Source organism: Convolutriloba macropyga, chromosome 1 (genome assembly GCF_964194025.1).
Source record: "Convolutriloba macropyga chromosome 1, txConMacr16.3, whole genome shotgun sequence".
Taxonomy (NCBI): domain Eukaryota; kingdom Metazoa; phylum Xenacoelomorpha; order Acoela; family Convolutidae; genus Convolutriloba; species Convolutriloba macropyga.
The window spans coordinates 50,387,336-50,407,566 of record NC_134468.1 but is presented as its reverse complement, the minus strand read 5'-3'; the positions used below and the strand labels follow the sequence as shown (position 1 = coordinate 50,407,566).

The 20,231-nt window shown below is 35.9% G+C and overlaps 1 protein-coding gene across 6 annotated transcripts in view; it reads left to right on the top strand.

The window, feature by feature from the left end:
• Window positions 1–20,231, top strand: part of LOC142340123 (uncharacterized) — an 81,983-nt gene that overhangs the window by 42,518 nt on the left and 19,234 nt on the right. The window contains exons 1-2 of one of the 6 annotated variants that reach the window (XM_075390612.1): window positions 14,617–14,870; window positions 17,775–18,680. In XM_075390612.1, coding sequence (XP_075246727.1) covers window positions 17,775–18,680 — 906 coding nt within the window. In that variant the 5' untranslated portion in view covers window positions 14,617–14,870. Of the gene's footprint in view, window positions 1–144; window positions 932–14,616; window positions 14,871–17,049; window positions 17,066–17,463; window positions 17,575–17,766; window positions 18,681–20,231 lie in introns of those variants that run through there. The other 5 variants (XM_075390584.1, XM_075390602.1, XM_075390575.1 and 2 more) reach the window with 5 other exon arrangements.

Sequence of the window (20,231 nt, the reverse complement as noted above, 5' to 3'; positions counted from 1 at the left end):
GGTAACAAAAATTTCAACATAGGTAGCTTTTGTATAGGCCTCAATAGAATAATGGTCATGGCCGATTGTTGTCTCGGTGTGTTTAACTCTTATCGATCACCTAAACCTGGGTCACTTTTCTAACATTGTGTATTCTGATCACAGGTGTACTACAACCACCCCTACTGTGTGAACCATGACGAAGTGGAACGTGTTTTCTCAGATGGGCACTTTTCATACGAGAGGATAGATGAAACTGTGTACCCTGCAGACAAGGAGTACACTGAAGCAGAGGCCAACACTGTAATGGTCAGGTTACTCCGCAGGAATCAACTGAAGACGGTCTCGGACAGTGTCTATCTCTACACGAAATTGAGCTAATCTGTACATTGGATTACAAATATCGTTTTAGTTGTTTCGCTCTGCAATAGCGAAAAATTGATGTATAATAAATTGTACCAAGCTTTTAGTTGAATTGCAAGTGAACGTTTGAAAAAATATATTTAACATGCAAATGACCATCAACTGATCATCTCCATGTTAATTATTGTTCTATAGGAAGTCCCATAAAGTTGCAACGCAAGCAAACGTTCGAAAAGCTCAGGGCATGCAAATGGGCTAGATGTTTTGCTAGATATCTGCATGTTTTAAATTTGAACTTCGACCTTTGAAACGTTCGATAGCGTTGCAACTTTATGGGACTGACTATATTTAAAATCCATTTTTCTATTTTATCTGCTTGTTTTAAACTTGAAGTCTGACTTTTGAATCCTTCAATAAATTTGAAACGTCCGCTTGCTTTTCAGCTTTATGTTTGGCGCTATATTTGAACTTGAAAAGCAGAGAGTTTTGTGATCATGGTATATTTGATACAATTGTCATTTTATTTATAATTGTGCTTCAATTCATCATGAAACAATATTATCGACAGGTCATACAAGTTTTTTCGTTATGACTATTTCTGTCAATTCGATGATTACTTGAGTGTTAATTTCAGATTTTAACGGTCAAAAAGCTGTCTTAGCTTCGGAAAAGTGACCAAAGTGACCCTGATCAGGCAAAACAGATCTGACCCCTAAATGTATAGAATTTAGTTCACCGTAAAATTTTACAGATTAAGTAATTGGAGCGCACGATGCTCAGATGTGTGTTCGAAGATATGATCTGGTCAGCAGACACTTCAATCTCGGACGTCGATTTGTTGTATTTCAAATGATTTTCCAGATGTTTGTTTTTGATACATTTAGGGCACGACCAAAATATCAGATAGCCTGTCGAAATCTACAACTAATCTGGGTCAACAATTTTCCATCAAATTTTTAGTTACGAAAGTCTCATAATTTGCTTGTTGAGAGTTTTTGGCTATGATAAATTTTCTTTGGCTAAGGTAAATTTTCTATTCAAAAGAATTAGTGTTGTGTAACGTCTACAAGCAGATGAACGGAAAACAGAGAATATTAAACCTTTCCAACTCTTCCAAAACCAATCAAAACTTACGTCTTTAATCATCTTAAATTATAGGTTTATCCAATGGAGAAAAGGCTTTCAATTATTCTCTTAGATTCTCCACATTTTCATTATGTCCACACCAGGCAGCATTTCATTCTCCGATCGGTTTAATAAAGGAAAGGGACAAATAAGGAACAAAAACTGCGCAAAAATGTTTCCTAAACTTTTGTACTTCTAAGCGCAATAGAGACTTGCAACGAATTCAATGGTGTATCATTTGAGCCAGAAGTATAATGGAGCTAATGGATAAAAGAACAAATTCAAAAGGTCTCAAGTTAGGACTCAATAGTTTGCTTTTCAAAAAAGACTTCCATTTTTCGTCAGGAAAAAACACGATTACTCAAAGAACTTTTGCAACTAAATCAAAAATCTCGGCTCATAATAATTAGAATCAGCTCAAATTTGTAGCAAATAGATCATTTGACGATTGTTGCAACTTTAAAAAGAAATCTTTAGAATTAAAGCGCTTTAGAACAGAAAAAGGTGTGGATGATGATAATGGCATCGAAAGCAGAAAAGTGACACAGTCCTGAAAACGTTCCTATCAGAAACGTTCCTACCCTGACAGAAAATTGTTTGTTCAGGTTGCTCGCCTAAAAATTACAAAGATAGTAGTCGAATTACATTATTTGCTGTTTTCTTTATCTCATGTTTATATGCAACCTGCCAGAAGTAATGGCAAAGACAATTTGCCCAATTTTTGATTGCCAAAAATAGGTCAAATGTCAAAGTTAGTCAAAAGCAGTTAAACGAAAAGATTTGAGTTTAATAAGACCAGTCTATTTTCGACAACTTTAAACCAGGATAGTTTTCACTGAAATTTATATAAGCTATCAAGCACAAGAATATTGTCGACTTAAGCAGGTTGAAAAAATTAAATTGTTGACTAAAGCCCGGACTGACCGTCAAGTCAGCACCGAAAAAATTTTGTCTTGGATAAGTACTGTATCAGAGCTCTGATCGTGTCCCTTTTTAGACTTGGCACGTCGAATCAAGTTTCTGTAGCCAAAACTTCTAATTGAGCCTTCAAGAATGCTGTATTTTCATTTATTTGGGAACAATGGGGCTGCTGGGTCTTCCTACTCTTTTTGTATTTTCCCCAGATGACATATCGACGAACTGATAAAAATCTGATTCAGCTGCATAGTCAAAACAATGAAAATTTCGAGAAAACACAAAGTTTGGCCTTAACGCCCGTTCAAAAAGCTGAAATGGGGGCTAAAGCAGCGCTGAATGGAGACCCATTGCTGCCCATTGAAACTCCTTTTTTTTCAAAGGAACAACCCACGATTAGTCTCCACCTACGTGTAGTGAAATTTTGTGCAAATTATGGCACGTTACGAAACACTTTTGGTCAATTCGAAATTTTCGCTAAAAACGTTTTATGACTTGTAAAGTCATGGTTAAGAGTTGCCAAGTCTTGGGCAAGTCTTGGCCAAGCCTTTGCAAGACATAAAGCTTGATATAAGACGTGATCAGTGCTGGTCAGCTAACCCAAGACGCATATCTCACGGAGGAAGGACTGATCAAGACTTGAAACTCGATCGGGGAAGTTTCTCATTTTTTTCTAATTTTTATCGCGTCAGGGATATTGATATTTTACTATCTAAAAAATTTAAGTACTCTGGTAGGAGGTTAGTTTATCTCCGATGATTGTTACATGCTAGAACAAATATTTACGCATGATTTGTGGTGCTAGTCTCTAATCCAAAGTATCGGGACAACTCAATTAATAGGCATGGCTATGAAATTTTCAGCTGTAAGAGAAATTGAAATTTTTTTTATTATGCAAGATTTTAATGACGTAGGAGAGATTAGAGAAATTTTCTTTGAGAAATTAGTATTAACATCACAGTGAGCACTAAACTCTTAATGCAAACTACCCGGACTGAACGTGAAGTCTTAATCAGCTCTTAAAAAGTCTTGTCTTGGTTAAGTACTGTATCAGAGCCTTGTCACTTTTTAGACTTGACACGTCTTGAATCATGTTCTAATTGAGCCCTCAGAACTGCTGTATCTTCATTTATTTGTGAACAATTGGGCTGCTGGGTCTTCCTACCCTTTTTGCAGCGTTGTGATGAAAAGCGTTGTGATGGAAAAAGTGAGGCTAACAGAATCTAATATTAACACTGATTCCTATGTGATCCTTCCTGACACATGTCATTGCGTAGTCCGACAAAATCTGGAGAAGGTTTGTGCGAACAGCTGTACAGAGAAGAAGACACAGTTTGTCCATCATGTTGACTTTCCTTAGAGGACTATAACTGTACATAATGAATCTCTATATTAAGGAGAAGCTAACAAACGGGATCATAATCAAATATAGCCGGGGTCATGTTTAAAATTCCTATTATTGATATCAAAATTGATATTAACTTAGTAATAAGATTTTTGACGTTACTAATAACTAAAACAATTCCTTTATTAAAACTCTAACCTTTATAAATCTTTCTTTCGATATTTTTGACGCTTTTATTTATACTTACACTATATTTTTGTAGAATAATTATTTTTGTGGTACATTTATATCATGATTTGAAAAGTGAGTATTAACGTTTTCCCTGCTATTGCTATTAACGTTTTTGTTGCTATTGTCGACTTTTTTATTGTAAACTGTTGTAGGGAATCAGAAGTTATTTTGTTTAGTTTCGCTTTTATCTGGCGCAATGTTGACTTTGTTATAAAATTTTGTTTTTAAAACAAACATAACTATTTAATTATTGTTTGTTGTTGTTGTTGCTTGATTTTTTTGTTCGTCCTAACTCGCTTTTGTTAATATTGGCAAATCTCATCAACCTATAGCATCATTATTTATTCCGCTGAGTTATTTGCTCTGGAGGCAATTTTGGCCGATCGATATATTCATCGTAGAGAGTTGAGACTGGTATCATTAGCAAGCTCGTCCGGCGTAGAATATGGAATTAAAAAGATTTTTTGATTTTCCTTTTTTATAGGGAGTTATCGAGGTTTAAACTTCTGAGAAACGTCGAGTGAATTCAGTTGTTTTTATGTCCATTTTCCGGAATTTTTGCCTAAAATTTGGTCAATTTTGCTAAAATTTTTTAAAAGTTTGAAAAATATTGCTGTTTTTTTGTTTTTAGAGACAAAAAATCTTGTCGACTTTTTTATTGAAATTTTTTTGCAAAATAATTTTGGCTAAATATTTCAAAATTCAGACTTTTTTTAATCAAAAAAAGCAAGAAATTAGCGTTTTTAGTCAACTTTGATTAGATTTGCTGGAAGTACACATCTAAACACCCCTAGCACAATCTTTGCAAACTACAAAGAGAGCCTTTCTTACTTCCACTTCCACTGAGGGTCTTCTGGAATTAAATATTTGCCGTTTTTTGCTAACTTTACTCGCTGATTATCAAAAACGCAGCAGTGATTTTTTAACTAACAAATTATCTATATCTACAACATTCGAAAAATTAAGTGTTCCTGCTGGACGAATAGCATTAGCAGGGTTGGTTTTGGACCAAATTTGGAGTGTTACAATCCAAAAAGAATTCGGATTGTAATCAGTCGGTCTTTTCTTTAAAAAAATTGATCTTTTATATATTAAACAAAGAACAGAACATTTCCAATCAAAGCTCAGTAGTGATAGCTCCAAATGGCTTCGTAAGCAGCTCCAAATTATCGCATCCAGTTTTCTTACTTGAAAGCTTATGGTCGTTTTCACTTTTAAAAAATTTTGTTTTTTGAATAAATAATGGCTTATTGAACTTTGCCTCTAATTTGTTCGTAATTTGGTCAACTTGTAGCTTAGTGTCAGCAATGAAGGTGTGATTCTTCTTTCTATTGACTTAAAAATGAATATCTACGGTTTTACTTTTAAGTTATGGTTTTCTGGCTTTGATGCTACTGGATTTCACAACATTTTTTTTTTGGTATTTGCCTTTCCCGCGTTTTCTAGTTTTGTCACATTATCACATTTTTGACAGTTCACATATCACATTATACAAATAAATAGATTAGGGTTTTAACGACTTCGACACTACTTTCCTGTATAATGACAGGTTTCTTTGGTTTTTGTTGGAAGAATAGATGGGCCGATGTTCTGATAATTGTAGATAGCGAATGGCTTTCATTACTTTGAGAACAATTGTTTTCCAAAAAAATACTTTCCAATTTCGCAATTTTTTGTTCTTTTTATTGTCTATTTGTTACCTAGTCTCGTGAATAACAAGTCAAATATGGTATTGGCTTCAAGAGAAGGTTGCAAAAAGGATTAGAGTCACAAAATTTAATGTTTTTAAAGAAGTCGTTATGAGGTCACAAGGGCTTCGTTTGGACAAATAAACGAACCTTTTCAAATATTTCATTTTTTAAATATTCGCTTTCATGATTTTGGAAATCATTTTGTTTCGAAAAAAGTATTACTTAATTTTGCCCTTTTTTTCTTTCTTGTCTACTTGTTTCCTAGTCCCATTAGTGAGAGCTCACATACTACATAATCGGTGTTCAGAGAAGGCGCAATCAAACATGTTATGAGGGTGAAAAACGGCTTTACGGCTTCGACAGCGTTTTCTGGCAAGTTTTCATTGAATTTTTGCTTGTTGTCTTTTTGTTGTCCTTTTTTTAACCGCATAAGAAATTGAATAAGGACAGGTCTGAATGCCTTTTTATGGAAGCTTTGATAATCGTAAACCTATAGGATAATTTAGTTGATTTCCAATAGCTTTCATTACTTCGAATTTAATTGTTTTAATAAATTAATCAAGTTTTTTCATTTTACATTTTTTTTCTAATTGTTACCAAACGTTATTATGGACTGGTCCCATAACAATTGTAGAAAATCAGAAGTTATTTTGTTTAGTTTCGCTTTCACTTGGTCCAATGTTGATTTTGTTAAAAGTTTTGTTTTTTAAAACGGACATTAAGATTTAATTATTGTTGTTTGTTGTTGTTGTTTGATTGTTTTGTTCGTCCTAACTCATCCTAACTCGAGTAATTGGCTTTGGAGGCAATCTTTTCGTTCAGACCCTTTTTCTATCTGTTCCTGATTTGGTAGACAATTATGCCAAAATTGTGGATCAGCGGTGTCGGAACCTTATGTGCGATTGCACATTACAGAGCCCCTTTGTTATTATTAATATTATTATCATTTTTACTGTTATTATTATTACTATTATTATTATTATTACTGCTACTTTTAGTCATATTATAATCATTATTGTTATTTTTATTATTATTATTATTATTATTATTATTATTATTATTATTATTATTATTATTATTATTAATATTATTAATACTAATATTATTATTTTTGTTTTTAGTATTATTATTTTTATTATTATTATTATTATTATTATCATTATTATTATTATTTTTATTATTATCATTATTACTATTATTATTATTATTATTAGTATTATTATTATAATTATTATTATTATTATTTTTGTTATTAATATTATTATTATTATTATTATTATTATTATTATTATTATTATTATTATTATTATTATTATTATTATTATTATTATTATTAGAAATAAAATTATTAGTATTATTATTTCTATTAATTTTATTGCTGTTTTAATTAGTATTGTTTATACTATTATTGCAAAAAACCGTCTTTCAAATCAATTTTGTGTAGCAGCTGGTCCTCGTGGCAGACAGATTTGTCGAATTTCTTGACAGTTCTAATGTAACCCAGTAGCGATATGTCAGTGGAGTCAGCAACTCAGTTTTCCTTGTTTTTGAAAGCAGAACAGCTGTTTATTTTGTTCAGCCGACTAGGAGAGTGTGAGGCAAACTGCCTTCCTTGCAATCGGATGAAAAGGTTGGAAACGGTAGCAGCAAGCAAAATGGAATGAATCAATTGCAAAAAAACCAGCAAAGTGAATCGAAAAGTGCAAATCAACAGATAAATTTAAGTGCGTACACTGCGAAAAGGAAATGAGCAGATCAGAAACGGACCACTTACAGGCGATTCAATTCTAAACATTAGTCTCTGTTCAGTACCAGTAGAGCTTCACCCAGCGCTGATCAAATAGGACAAGAAATTTCACGATCTGATTGAACAAGATAACACTAAGTGACAGCTTTGTTATAAAAAATCGCAGATGCAGATCGAGCGAGCACGCTAAAGGTTGTCTTTTACAAGATTGTTTGCATTCTGGAGGAAAAAATCCCCATGCAACAGAGCTGTCAAAAAAGCGTGTACACTCTACCCCACAAATGTTGTTGGGTTGAAAAACATCTAAAACAAACAAGGAATTGCAAAGCACATTTGGACTTCTTTTGGTTTTTACATATAAGCGATTGCACGCAGCCAAAATTGAATGCAGAGCAAAGCAAAGTGATTTAGGTAATTTTTGAGTTTCAGAATAACAACTACTCAAAAGGAATCTAATTTGTGCGAAATGTGCAAAACGGAGCAAAGACAAGATATCAGGATACGAAAAATGGTTCACAAAAATCGTGAGAGAGTCTGCGAAGCAACGGCGGGAAGAACGGTTGAAGAAATTCGATGTCGAAGTCAAAACAAATTTGAGACAGGAACAGGCGCCGTTTGAACGAATGAAGCTACAGCTAGAAAACTTATGCCAGATCAATCAACAGCTTGCTCGCCGCAAATAAACCACTGAATTGAAATGTCATGTAACCACATTTTTGAATTTCACGCGATCGTTGATAAAACGTTGAAGAACGGAACTGTTCCGCAGAGCTGTGTAAGATACAGAAGTGAGGTAATCAGATAGCAGTAACCTACCAAAGATGAAATTGAGTATTTTCAATGGAAAACTACCGGAGTGGTCTAGTAGGTTCATTGCAACATTGGATCAACGATCAATTCCTGACTCAGAGGAAGAGCCATCTGAAGACTTCACCGAAAAGCAAGTCAAAGTCAAAATTTCCTAAGAGGGGTTTTCTGGACAGCTCCAAGTTGCTGTCAGAAGCATTCTGGAGAGTAGAGTCAGCCGGCCTCATGTGACCATGTGATCGTCGATGCACAGCTGACAAATGTGCAAAACCTTACGACTAATTCATCTAGTCTTATCAATTTCTCAGGTAATGTTTCCATTTTTTAGGTGCCAAGGAGTACAGGCAAGCTGTTAGGTGATTGCAATCAGGCGAGGAGAAGAAAAATGATCTTGAATCAAATTGGTCACTGTATATGACAGTAGATCAATTACCGCAAGTCCTCAAAGAGAAGTGCTGATTCTCTGTTGGTGATAAAGATAAAGACTGGTCTCAACATTTTCTTTGGAAAATGGTTGGCTGGAATGACTTTTGTGAAAGACGGGTTTTCAATTTTCAAAAGGGAATGAAAAGGAAAAATCAAAGAAAAATCAGAAGAAAAGAATTCTCAAAATATTGAATTTCGGGTGGAGTTCGAAGGTGGAGGAAGCGGAGAAACGCAAAAAGATCCGCTTATGTTATGTATGTCTGCGCAAAGGGCATACAAGCAAAGGTTGTTATATCTTGCTTCCGGTAGAAATGGATGTATCAAGGCGCACAATTGATTGCTACACTCAAAAAATCAAAAAGACAGGCGCATTCAAGCAGTCGAGCTAAGCGCAGCAACAGTCCATCTGAGTAACGATGTTTCGAGATTTCTTCCGATAGTTTTCAGATAGTTCTTCAATTAGGGCGGTGGTAATAGGTTGAACTTATTTGTATTCCTTTTTTGTATATCTACGAGTCCACCATTCTTTAAAAGTGTGCAGGAGCCCAAGGCATCAATGTTACGCTCAACATACAAGGAACGGAAGCATGAAAGCAATAAAAGTTTCTGTAAAAATATTGGGAATTACAGTCAAAAATGTATTCAACCGAAGCATTTGCCCAGTACACCCGCCATTCTCATCGGGGAACACAAACTTTAACTATACCAAACTGAAGCAAAGAAATCAATTGAGTTTTTTGTCCGATAACATTTTGAACTTGATAGATATTGGCATCATCTTTTGACAAGACGCTAATGAGCTGCAACGCCCAATGGACTAAAAGATAGGAACATTAAGTAAACTTTTTGCCGTTCTAAGGCAATTGGAATGAGTACTCAGTAAACACATGAGGAACTTTAGACGACAAACATGTTTGTCATTTCGCAATCAAAGAACATGTGAAAGTGGCTGAGAGCATCATAAGCTGGTGGGACTTCAAAACCTTTGCTTCTAAATTCAACGTCCTCGGTGAGCAAAAGAAGGAACTGCAAACAAATTGATCAACAACACCAAGTTATTCAAGTTGGAAACTAATACAGAGGTTTCTTCATTGCTTTGAAAGCAGTTCACTGTTACTTGTGATAGTGTTTAGGAGTGCAGAAGTGCGTATGGAAATTGAAAAACCCATAACTCAGAGGAAGCTTCTCTCGATGATATCTTCAGTATTTCACCCAATCGGTTTATTTGATCCGTTCGGTTCTCCCATGAGACGGCTTTCGAAAAGCATGCTGACTAAGAATGCTGACTTAGGACAACAAATGTGAGCGCGGTGAAGCAGCGGAAACCCTGAATTGGAAATAACAACTGCCAACTGTAGATCAAAACAAGCCTTAAAAGAAAACACCTCAATGCAGAAACTGACAAAACCGAATTTCATTCACGTGCTTGCTGACGCATGCGAAAGTTCGGTATGTGCAGTGTTCTATATATAACCTCAGTCATGTAAATCCTAAGTCAACCTATTTATTTTCTGAAAAAGCAGAGTAGCATCAATGAGACATCCTTGGAAACGGCGTTTAGAATTGGATGCAGCAGTCATGGCATTGAATGTGAAAGAGCGGATAAACAATGAGCACGCATAGAAGATACATAAATACAACACTTGATCAGACCCAGCGAAAAGGGATACTCAGCTTTCATGTTTAACAAAGAGTGTTTGTTGTCAATTGAGCGTTTTGGATAACGGATACAACTAATGCTTCAAAGTGAAACCTTAGGAGCAGTATCAACAAGCCAGCGGATTTTGCACCGCAGCATTCAACATTGAAGAGCTCAAGAGAGGTGAGTGGCTCTCAGGACAAGAAAATAGTGGCCATTGAACCTAGTTTTTGTCTCAGATGAAGAAAAAACTTATGCATTGGTCTTCATAACATTCTCAAACCTGAAGGGAAATTCTAAAAGGTTTCAAAAACGGTCAGTTATAACTGTTCTTTGATGAAAAAGGACTTATTCGAGTCAAAAGCAGGCAGAATAGAAAAAAGCGGATCGGACTTCAATGCAAAGTATCCAAGATTGCTACTTTTGATACATCAAACAGCGGAGTTTTGTTTACGCAAAACGCAGACAAAAACAATTAACAAGAAAACAGTGAGCGTTTAAGAAACATTGTTCTACAGAGCCGTGTGTTCCTAGGCGTACGAACCGCTTTACAGTCAGTCAATAATTAGTGTGCTACCTGCAGAAAGGGAATGGCACAAGCAGAAACACCATTAATGGCAGATTTACCCGAGGAGTGGTTAGCTGCATCAACAGCACTTACAAAAGTTGGAGTAGATTATTTTGGGCCTTACACTGTGACGAATTTAGCGAACGTACAAAAAACGATAGTGTTGTCTGTTTACTTGTCTAACTGTACGAGCAGTTCGTATAGAAATGGAACCAAAGTCGAAAACAGATATTTTTCTTAATGCAATGAAGCAATTTTTACACAAAAAGACAAACCAAGTACTATAACTAGAGCCAACGGGACAAATTTTGTTTGAGCTGAACGCCAGTTTGTAGAGCACGTTACGGCATGGAACAAAGAATTGATCGAAAAACATCTAATTCAATGGGAATGGTATGGAAGTTGAATCCACCCGAAGTAATAGGGAAACGGTTGGTGACATGTTGCAGAAAAGCAATTGATGCATTGTTGGGGAACATATCAGACACTGAGGACGCTCTTTCAGCTGCCATGTGTATTGCTGACCAAACATTGCACGCAATGCGTTTGACTTCAGTCAACTAATACGTTAAATGCTTAATGGCATTGACTCCCACTCCCTTCTTTCTTGGCAACAGTAATATTTGTCTACCGTATCTACCATGCTCAAAAAAACTTGTTGATGGTTGAAAGCCGTTTGAAAAACTCAAGTTTAATGAAATCTTATATGAGTTAATTTTGGAAACAGTATTTGCCAAATTTGTACAATTGATCGCCTTTGGCTGATCTGATTGGGGTTGCGTTGCGGAGACCCCCATTGAGTCTAGCTGTGCGATTCGATTTGCAAAATTTTAAAAGACCGACAGAGTTTACAAGGGACCATAACTTCCAGACAGAAGCATTGTTTTCACGACTTGAAAACAGTGCCGGCAATGTTATGCCGAGCTTCTTGAATGAAGAGATGAAATCATGGTCAAATAAAGCGCTGGAGTTAGACTAACATGACAAGAAAAGTTTAAGGCTGTCTTCTAAAGAAGCCCAATTGATTGCAACTTTCAACATTAATGGTTAATAAGTAGTACTAGAAGTACAAAATTGTCATCGGTGAAGTGAAACCCAGACGCAAACCCGAACTAACGTCACTATTACCAAATCATTATCGCCACGTGTGCAAAAAAAACGAGTAAACCAAATTCTCGTGAAACGCCTAAAATACATACGGTTTTTCTCTCTCCCATTCTGCCTGAAAATTTTAGGAAACTGCCAATTACACCAAACCAACACCAACTGGTTCCACTTTTAATGGAACTGAATACCTAGACATTATGTTTGAACTTGTATTTGGAAGAAAAAAAGAATTGAGCTCGTTATCATATGGAATAAACTAGGATTGATTTAAATGGTTCGTATTCATCCTATGACATTAATTCACACTGAAAAATTGATGCTATGGAAAATGTTCAGCATTCAGTCGGAATCCTTTTCTAGAACCAATGGAAGATGCAATTGTTATTTGTAGTACCACGAGACTAGCAGCTTAAGAAGAGCTCAGAATGTTTGAAAACAAAATAAAAGTTGAATTTCGTTTACTTTTTTTTCTTGTGTTCGTTAATTTTTCTTAATTTTTATATTAAACTGAAATAGTGTGCTGTTTGAAGAACCTTTCTTTGAGTGTAAATTACTTTTTGTCTTGTCTTGTTTCTATAAATATTATAGTGATTGTACAGTTTAAATTAACTTTGAGTTGTTTAAAATGAGAACTAATATTGGTAATCTCAAACTTTTCTTCTGATATAAAGGTTGCTCAGTAAAGAGAAACTTTGTTGAAAGTACCGAGTTGGTTTATTTTTATGGCTTGAAGAATACCCAGTCTGCTATTGACAACCGGAACTTATTTTACAAAATCAAAGATCCCTATTTCCTGTTAGAAATCCTGGGTCTGAGATTGTTGTACGTTTGTTAAAGATACAGACGTGAAACTTTGCACTGCATTAGCTCAGCCATGGGGCTACAACTTTTTGTTTCGGAATATATCTGGATTTAACAATTGTAAACAAAAACTCTTCTCGACGAAAACTATTGATAAGTTGATCACAAACAAATAAGTCTATTGAAAACACGCATTTCAGAAATTTGCGTGTAACTACATGGTTACCTACAAAGAGGCAAACACGAAGAGTCAACAGCCAATTGAACTTTAAATTATCCCATAGAATATCGTGAGTAAGAGGAAAATCCAGAAACACTGTTACCGAGAAACATTGGAAAATTTACTAAATTTTTTTTTCATGGAATCATTTTTATCTACCAGTCGGCATTTATAGTTTGGGCGGCAGAGATTCTCGGGAAAAGTTACGATAGCCTTGTTGGCTCTGTTGAAGCATTAAAGAACTTGATTTTTGGAATCAAAATTCAGCATCTTTCTGAAAGTCAATTTTTTATACTGAACTGCCTCCCAGCAGTCCTAAAACAGTTAATTTCTCTTGATATACAAAAAAGAGCGTCTAGAAGGTCTTAGATTGCAAAAGGATTGGCAGTTTGAATATAAAATTAAATGTTCGCGAGACAAAAAGAAGGATTTGTGTCTTTAAGTCTGCCACACATGTGCGTTTGGAAGCAACACCAAAATTTCCACTACAATTTCAAATCAGTCTCAATATAACTTTGGTGAGCAAGCGGTTGTCTGCTTTTAGCGAAAAATCCATCACCAGAAACGACTTAAATTGCAATCAGGCAGCATCTTCTTGTACGAAAGCCGATTATTCTTTGGCATCTAAGACCAGTTGTCGTCCAGTAGGTATTGAAAATCATGAAAAGCCTGTCAAGGAGTATCATTTGCTCCCACTTGCAGCTGAGGTGTTGGGAAATTAATATCCGGTCTTTGCAGCGCTTTGTTCTGCTGGCAGAGAGCAAATAGTGACAATCCAATGGACTCTTTGCTTTTGAGCAGCTATTTCAGACAGTTTTTGCAATCATTATCCGTTGCTCAGCTATATTGCTGGTTGCACGAGCCTCTTAACAAACAAGCGATGAAATTTTACACTTGTTTAATGCAAAAACAAATTGTGTTGAATCAGAGGGGTAATAAATGTCAGTTGTAATAAATGAAGTGTTAAATTTCAGTGTGACACTTAAGTGTCACTCGCATATTTTAACCCGATTGTGTTGGTTCGTTTTCTCAGAATAAAGACCCAATTTTGCAGATCCCTCAGTCTTATGTTAATGTCTTAATGAATTGAATTGCTTCAGGTGATGAACTGCTGTTCAGTCAATCCGAAGACTGATTTATTTGTCAACAAGAGCTTTCAGTTTCATAGACATGTACTTTGTCAACATGTTTTTTTCTAGAAAATAGTCAATAAAGTAACTAAGGCGATACTTTGTCAAGGTTAAAAGCCGTTGGCGCTCCCAAAGCTCTTAGCAATCGTATGGCGAGCTTCAATGGATAAATTATATCTACAATTGGTGTAAAAATTGTATCAGGGAGTGACTAATTAGGCTCAGAGTTCATTAAAATCAACCTCGTGATCTTAGATTACGCTGGACCTTAAGAATAAATTATGAGATCGGCTCGTCTTCTGATTATATTTGTGCTTGTAGGTGTCATATCAAAGCATTGATGATGAATTGAAGCTGTGCACAATATTTGATCAATTTATAGTTATTGATACCAGCTTCAAATAGGGTTACTGATCTGATTAAAAAGGATTCACATATAAACGTATCTGAACCAGAGAACTTCAATTAACCTCTGATTGTGACCTTGTGAAACTCGTGAACTTAAGCGCAAGATTCGTTAAAGATAAGATCAAACAACTAGCTATTAATGGATGAAAGCATTCAGGATAAAATTGATTGAATTCGATTTAACACTTTGATAACTGACTGGTCAATGTAGTTTAAGAGTGTAGATCAAACGAGTCTGAATGATTTTTGGAATCTTACGGAGAAGAAGTAGCAATTAGGGATTATTTAAGCAGATAACCAAAATCTGGTGCGATTGCATCATAACCAAGTTCATCAAGCACCACACTGATCATCTTTTATAACTGAAGGTACGTAGTCATCACTTTCTCTTGATGAGGGACTGCAGTTTTTCTTTACATGCCTTTATAGTTTTTTTTTATTAAATCTCATCAAATTTCGCTCAAAAATGAGCAAATGCGCCAATTTCTATCAAAACCCCTAAGAATGACTCCCTAGTCTTGACTTGGAGTTATTAAAGACCGTCCTCGACCAGTATAACGCATGAAAAGACTGTCCTGGATAAATTTTTTGTATGTAAAGAATTTGTCTGGACTTTAAGGGATGTACTCGAATTTGGCTGGAGAATAAAATGTGTCCCTAAATTGGCTGGACAATAAAACGTGTCTTTAATTTGGCTGGACAATAAAACGTGTCCTTGAGTTTGGCTAGACAAAAAGTGTCCTCCAATTACGCTCGCAACTGTAGCAATGCCTTGTTTTTAAATTCCTTCAAATTTAAGGACATGTAGCAAAATTTGTTAACCATAGAGTAAGCTTGGGCAAAGTCTCGTGATCGAACCTGGGTGTTTGCGGAACTTTTTAGTTTGACTCAATTTTGTATATGAAAAGAATTCGGCTGGACTTATGAAAAGAATTAGCCTCAACTTTAATTGTCCTCGACCATGTAATTTAATTCAATATTTATCCATCACCTTGAAATAATAGGTCTTTTCATAATTCGAGGTCTAGACTAAGGCTAATTTCATGCAATCAATGTTGTGCGATCAATTAATATCTGATCATCAAATTTGAACTTGCCGATTTTTGAACAGTATTTGCCGAATTTTTGTCTTTTCAAATTTTCTACATTTTCGCGTGATATGAAAAATTGGACAGATCCGTGATGTTGTTATCAGAGTTACTAGTTGGACGAACGAAATCCTCAGATTTATTTCAGTTGAAATTTTACAAACATCTCTCTTTATGATTCAATCTGAATAAGTAACTCTTTACACGTTTTGTTGAAGACTTCACTAAGACTGGTCAAGTCTCGGTTAAAACCTGAATAAGTCTGTAAAAGCCCGAGGACTTGAACACAAGAAGTGATAAGCACCGATTCATTCATATTCACCCAACGTGTATATTACTGATACGGGTATATTAATTTTGGGCGGGAAATCTTCAATGCCTAATACACAAAAGACAAAGGTGAGAAGACTGGTCAAGTCCAATCTCGGTTGATTTTTTCTGGGTTTCAACACTTCGACCACATTAAGCGTTCATGAAAATTATCACTTTCCTGTTCATTTCATGACTTTTCAATACAATCACTAAAAATAGCTTACAACAAATATTCCTTTGAGTGCTAATGTCCCTCATACGCTCATTAAAATTTTGTCGTGTAAAATCACACGAGACGCTTTTTTCACACAAAAAATGTGTGATTTTCCATCATGCGATTAAAAAAATTCACACGAGAGATTTTAGAGTGTATTAATAATACCCACCAGAAGCGTGTGCAATATTTTTACATGATGATTTACTATCTAATGGCACGTGTTCTGTAACAGATTTGTAACCTAATCAGGGTAGACGATGTTTAAGTTGAAAAGAATAAAGCATTAATTTATCAGATTGCATTAGAATCTTTAAAAAATTTGAAGCGTTCAATGCCTAGGGTGGTTTCCCACTGTTAAGATTGTCCATTTGTTATAGAACATTTTATACTGCTTTCAAATTCTTTTTATTTTATACTTCGAATTATTCTTCTATCAATTTCAGCTGATATTTATGATGACAATGATAATTGATTTATAGACATCAACATGGCGTACATATCTTGATAATATGTGTGATGATGTACCTAAGACCACGAACAAACCAATGCTGACAGTATCTGTTCTGTTCTTTCTCACTGGTTGTCAAATACAATATATACGACCTATAGGCACTAAACAAATACTATCTATAGACACTGGGTCATGGTGTTAGACTTGATATTGTCAGAGAATTTCCCCTCGGAAGTCAGAGGGAACTCAACAGTCCAAGGGAAAATTAGTTCCCAATTACCCGGAACTAATTTTCCCTTGGACTGTTGTGAAATTTGAGTTGAAAGGAAGTTTTTCTAAGCTTTTAAAAATGACCCATTTGTATTTGGTTCTATTAAAGTGTTTGGCTGAAACTCAGAGTTCCCTCTGACTTCCAAGGGGAAATTCTCGGATCTTTGAAGCATGTTATTGTTTCATTTCTCAATTACGTTTGCTTCACTTTTTCGCGTGCTGATTGTGAGTTCAACTTTGCGTTTGATCAGATTCAAAGCCACACTAAAGCAACTTCTAACCAGACTTATTTGGGTTTCATGATCAGGCTATTGTGCGCAGAAATCTGTCTATGATCACCCTTAACTGCTCTCAAAATTAATTCATACCAGTCGGTAGGGGGGTCCGCTTTAAATGGTCTCCGATCATACCCTGTTGTGCTCCAAATTGTCCGATGTAACTACTGTTAAGTATTTTAACATCGCTGTAATGATTTTATAAAGAGTCTCTTCCACAAATTAGTCATCCATTAAAATCAAATTCAACAGAATTTAACCATTAAGAGAACGTACAAACGGTGAAAAATTGGTTTCTATGTATGCCTGCGCTGAAGTTGCTGGCCTTGTTGTGGAATTTAGACAGTCTTTAAAACTTAGTTATTTACTGTTCCTTATACTTATTTATGTGGAGGAATTGCGATGGCGCGAGGCTCCTAAACCCTTTAGTTTGCATCAGGTTCAACAGACTCCTAATGAGTGAGTGATCAGACCCGAAAGTAATTCTTTCTCCTAGCAGAACCAACGTCTCTCAAGGATTCAGGGATACACTAAACTTAATGCCCAGATACGCCTTTATAATACGCATTTTCAATTAAAAAGCAATTAGATTGGTCACATATGCTTATGAATTTTTGTGGTGACGAAAAATTTGACCCTGAGAATATTTAGTTTACCAGATGACTGTCAGCACATCAAGCAGTACTGGAGCTGGAGCCCAGTGGTCTCTCTGTGGACAACTATCCAACTATGTGTCCAAATTGATCCCAACACCCACTGGGGATACAGTGGTTCTCTTCCTCAACACCCCCCACTTCGAGTTCATCAAAGAGATCCTTGACTTAGGTGTCCAAGTGCACATTGTAGAGCAGGACAAGACGATTGGGGAGAAACTGATTGAATTCCTAAAAGACGGTCCCAATGCTTTGACTTCTTCTGAAAGCATGCCATCAACATACGTCTCAGAGGACAAGCGGTTGACGTTGCACAACATGCTTTTCCGGAACTATTATTGCGAAGAAATGAAATTCAACGTAGTGTTCGATCTTGGAGTACTCCCAATACTACCCAACAATAGAGAGGTACGAAGACTTTTTGGTGAAAAGTTGATCTCCATTTGCGCCGAAGGAGCCAAAATGGCGTTCTTTAATGCTGAGAAAATGAGTAAATTGCAACAAGGAGAAATCAAAGAACTTTCCGTGATCGATTTGAATGCGGCTTTTGGCAGAAACTTCCACTTTACAAAAGAAGTTGAGGTTGAGAACCCGCTTGGATACTCGGAGATATTGTACCTGGCTCACAAAACGGCAATCGGAGGAATATTCTACGATGAAAAATATTCCAAAGGATATTCTCCGTGGCACATGGATACTGTGAACTACAATTTATTGAAGCACTACAACCGAATCCAGCCAGAAGGAGAGCCTCTGAGGAAGATCCTGGTCCCGATGTCTGGCAAGACAGTTGACATCAAGTGGCTGGCTGACAAGGGACACGAGGTAGTGGCCGTCGAGATATCCCAGAGTGCATGTAGACAAATATTCACAAGGGACAACATCCCATTCGAGGAAATAGACTGCCCTCAGGTAATTACTCCATCTCGGCTGAGCCCATCAACTTTATTAAGTTAATTCCTTGACTAAACTGGGGTCTGACCAGAGCCCCTTCAACATATGAACTGGGACAATTGTGCGTCAGAGAAGAATACAAATTCTAGCTTGTCAAACAATAGCAGAAACTTTGAAGTGTGATTAGATCAATTTGGTCTGAAGTAATTTTGGTCTGGAATTGTTTGATAATAAATTGTTGAGAACTCACTGCGATGAGCTTAAGCAAACATTTGAGACTATAAATGGAAGTCTGGTTTAGGCATATACTGTTGCTACAAAATTTTCATTGGAAACTATTTCGATCTCGGATCTGATCGCCAGGCTTACCAACCCCAGATGCCAATAATAAGGCCATATTATCGTTTCTATAATTTAAATATCTGAGTTTCAAACAAATAATGTACAAGATATACAAAAATTAGCTCGTATTATTAGTGCTCATTTATGCGAATATTCAATAAAAACTTAGATTAGCTAAAAAAGATATTAATTGATTAGCATGTGAATAGATCTTAGTTCCGAGTCCCGGACGTGATAATCTATTTTCGTAATATTTCATGAGATTCATATAGGGACATGGTACAATCGAGTTCATCAGTTGGAGGTCAGTGGATATTAGAATCAGGTTTCCATGAGTGGGAGAATTTAACTTCTGATTAAGAGGTCAATAATATAATGATAGCGCCGAGAAAAAATTAGAATCGAGTTCGGTTTTGTGGCCTGTGCTTATCGACACAGCAATAGAGTTCGTCAAGTATATTCTTCTTTTGTTTTCTGAGTTCTAACTACTCATAAGTTCTAAGTTTCTGATATTCTTTGGAAACCAACACTCCCCCCTTTTTAAGTAAGTTTCTGGGGACAGATTCTCCAAATCCATTTGGTTGTTTTCTATTTCTTTTCAATTTCGATGAAGGCTCTGATGTTTCAGGATGTGTTTGCGCTGCAGTTGATATCGCTGCATAATTATTGTTTTGATATGAACTTACACATCTGTGTTCTGCACTTGTGATTCTAATTAAAATATGGTCTCCTCCTTAGTTGAGTTTTCAGATTGTCTTCATATAGTCTCCCAAAATGATTGTCGCTCACTTGAGCATTCCACGTTGACCTTCCGGCTGTATGGGAGATGTCTTCAAGCCCTTTCTTTTGAGCAAAATTCGGAAGATCTGTCTTTGTCTTCTCATTGGCTTTGGAGGGAACAAGTTAGCACAAATTTGCTTTTGGATGTTGTCTGGCTTTGCGTCCTATATATGCAACTGGAGAGTTGCTTCTCGTTTTTGAATTTTTGCGATGTGTCATCGGTGCTTTTTGCAGAAATGCTCCAAATAACACGCTGAGATTGGAATTCCAAGCTTGAAGTTCCCGCTTCAATGTCTGAACTGCTCTAAGAATTAGAGCATTGGCTTTTAGATGATGAAACGGTTTTTCCATTTTCCTAGTTCCCAGTGATTCAAACAACTGTATACGATCACCACTTACAAACTCATGACTTTTCTCAGATACTCAAGTCTTAGTTATATTTGCAGC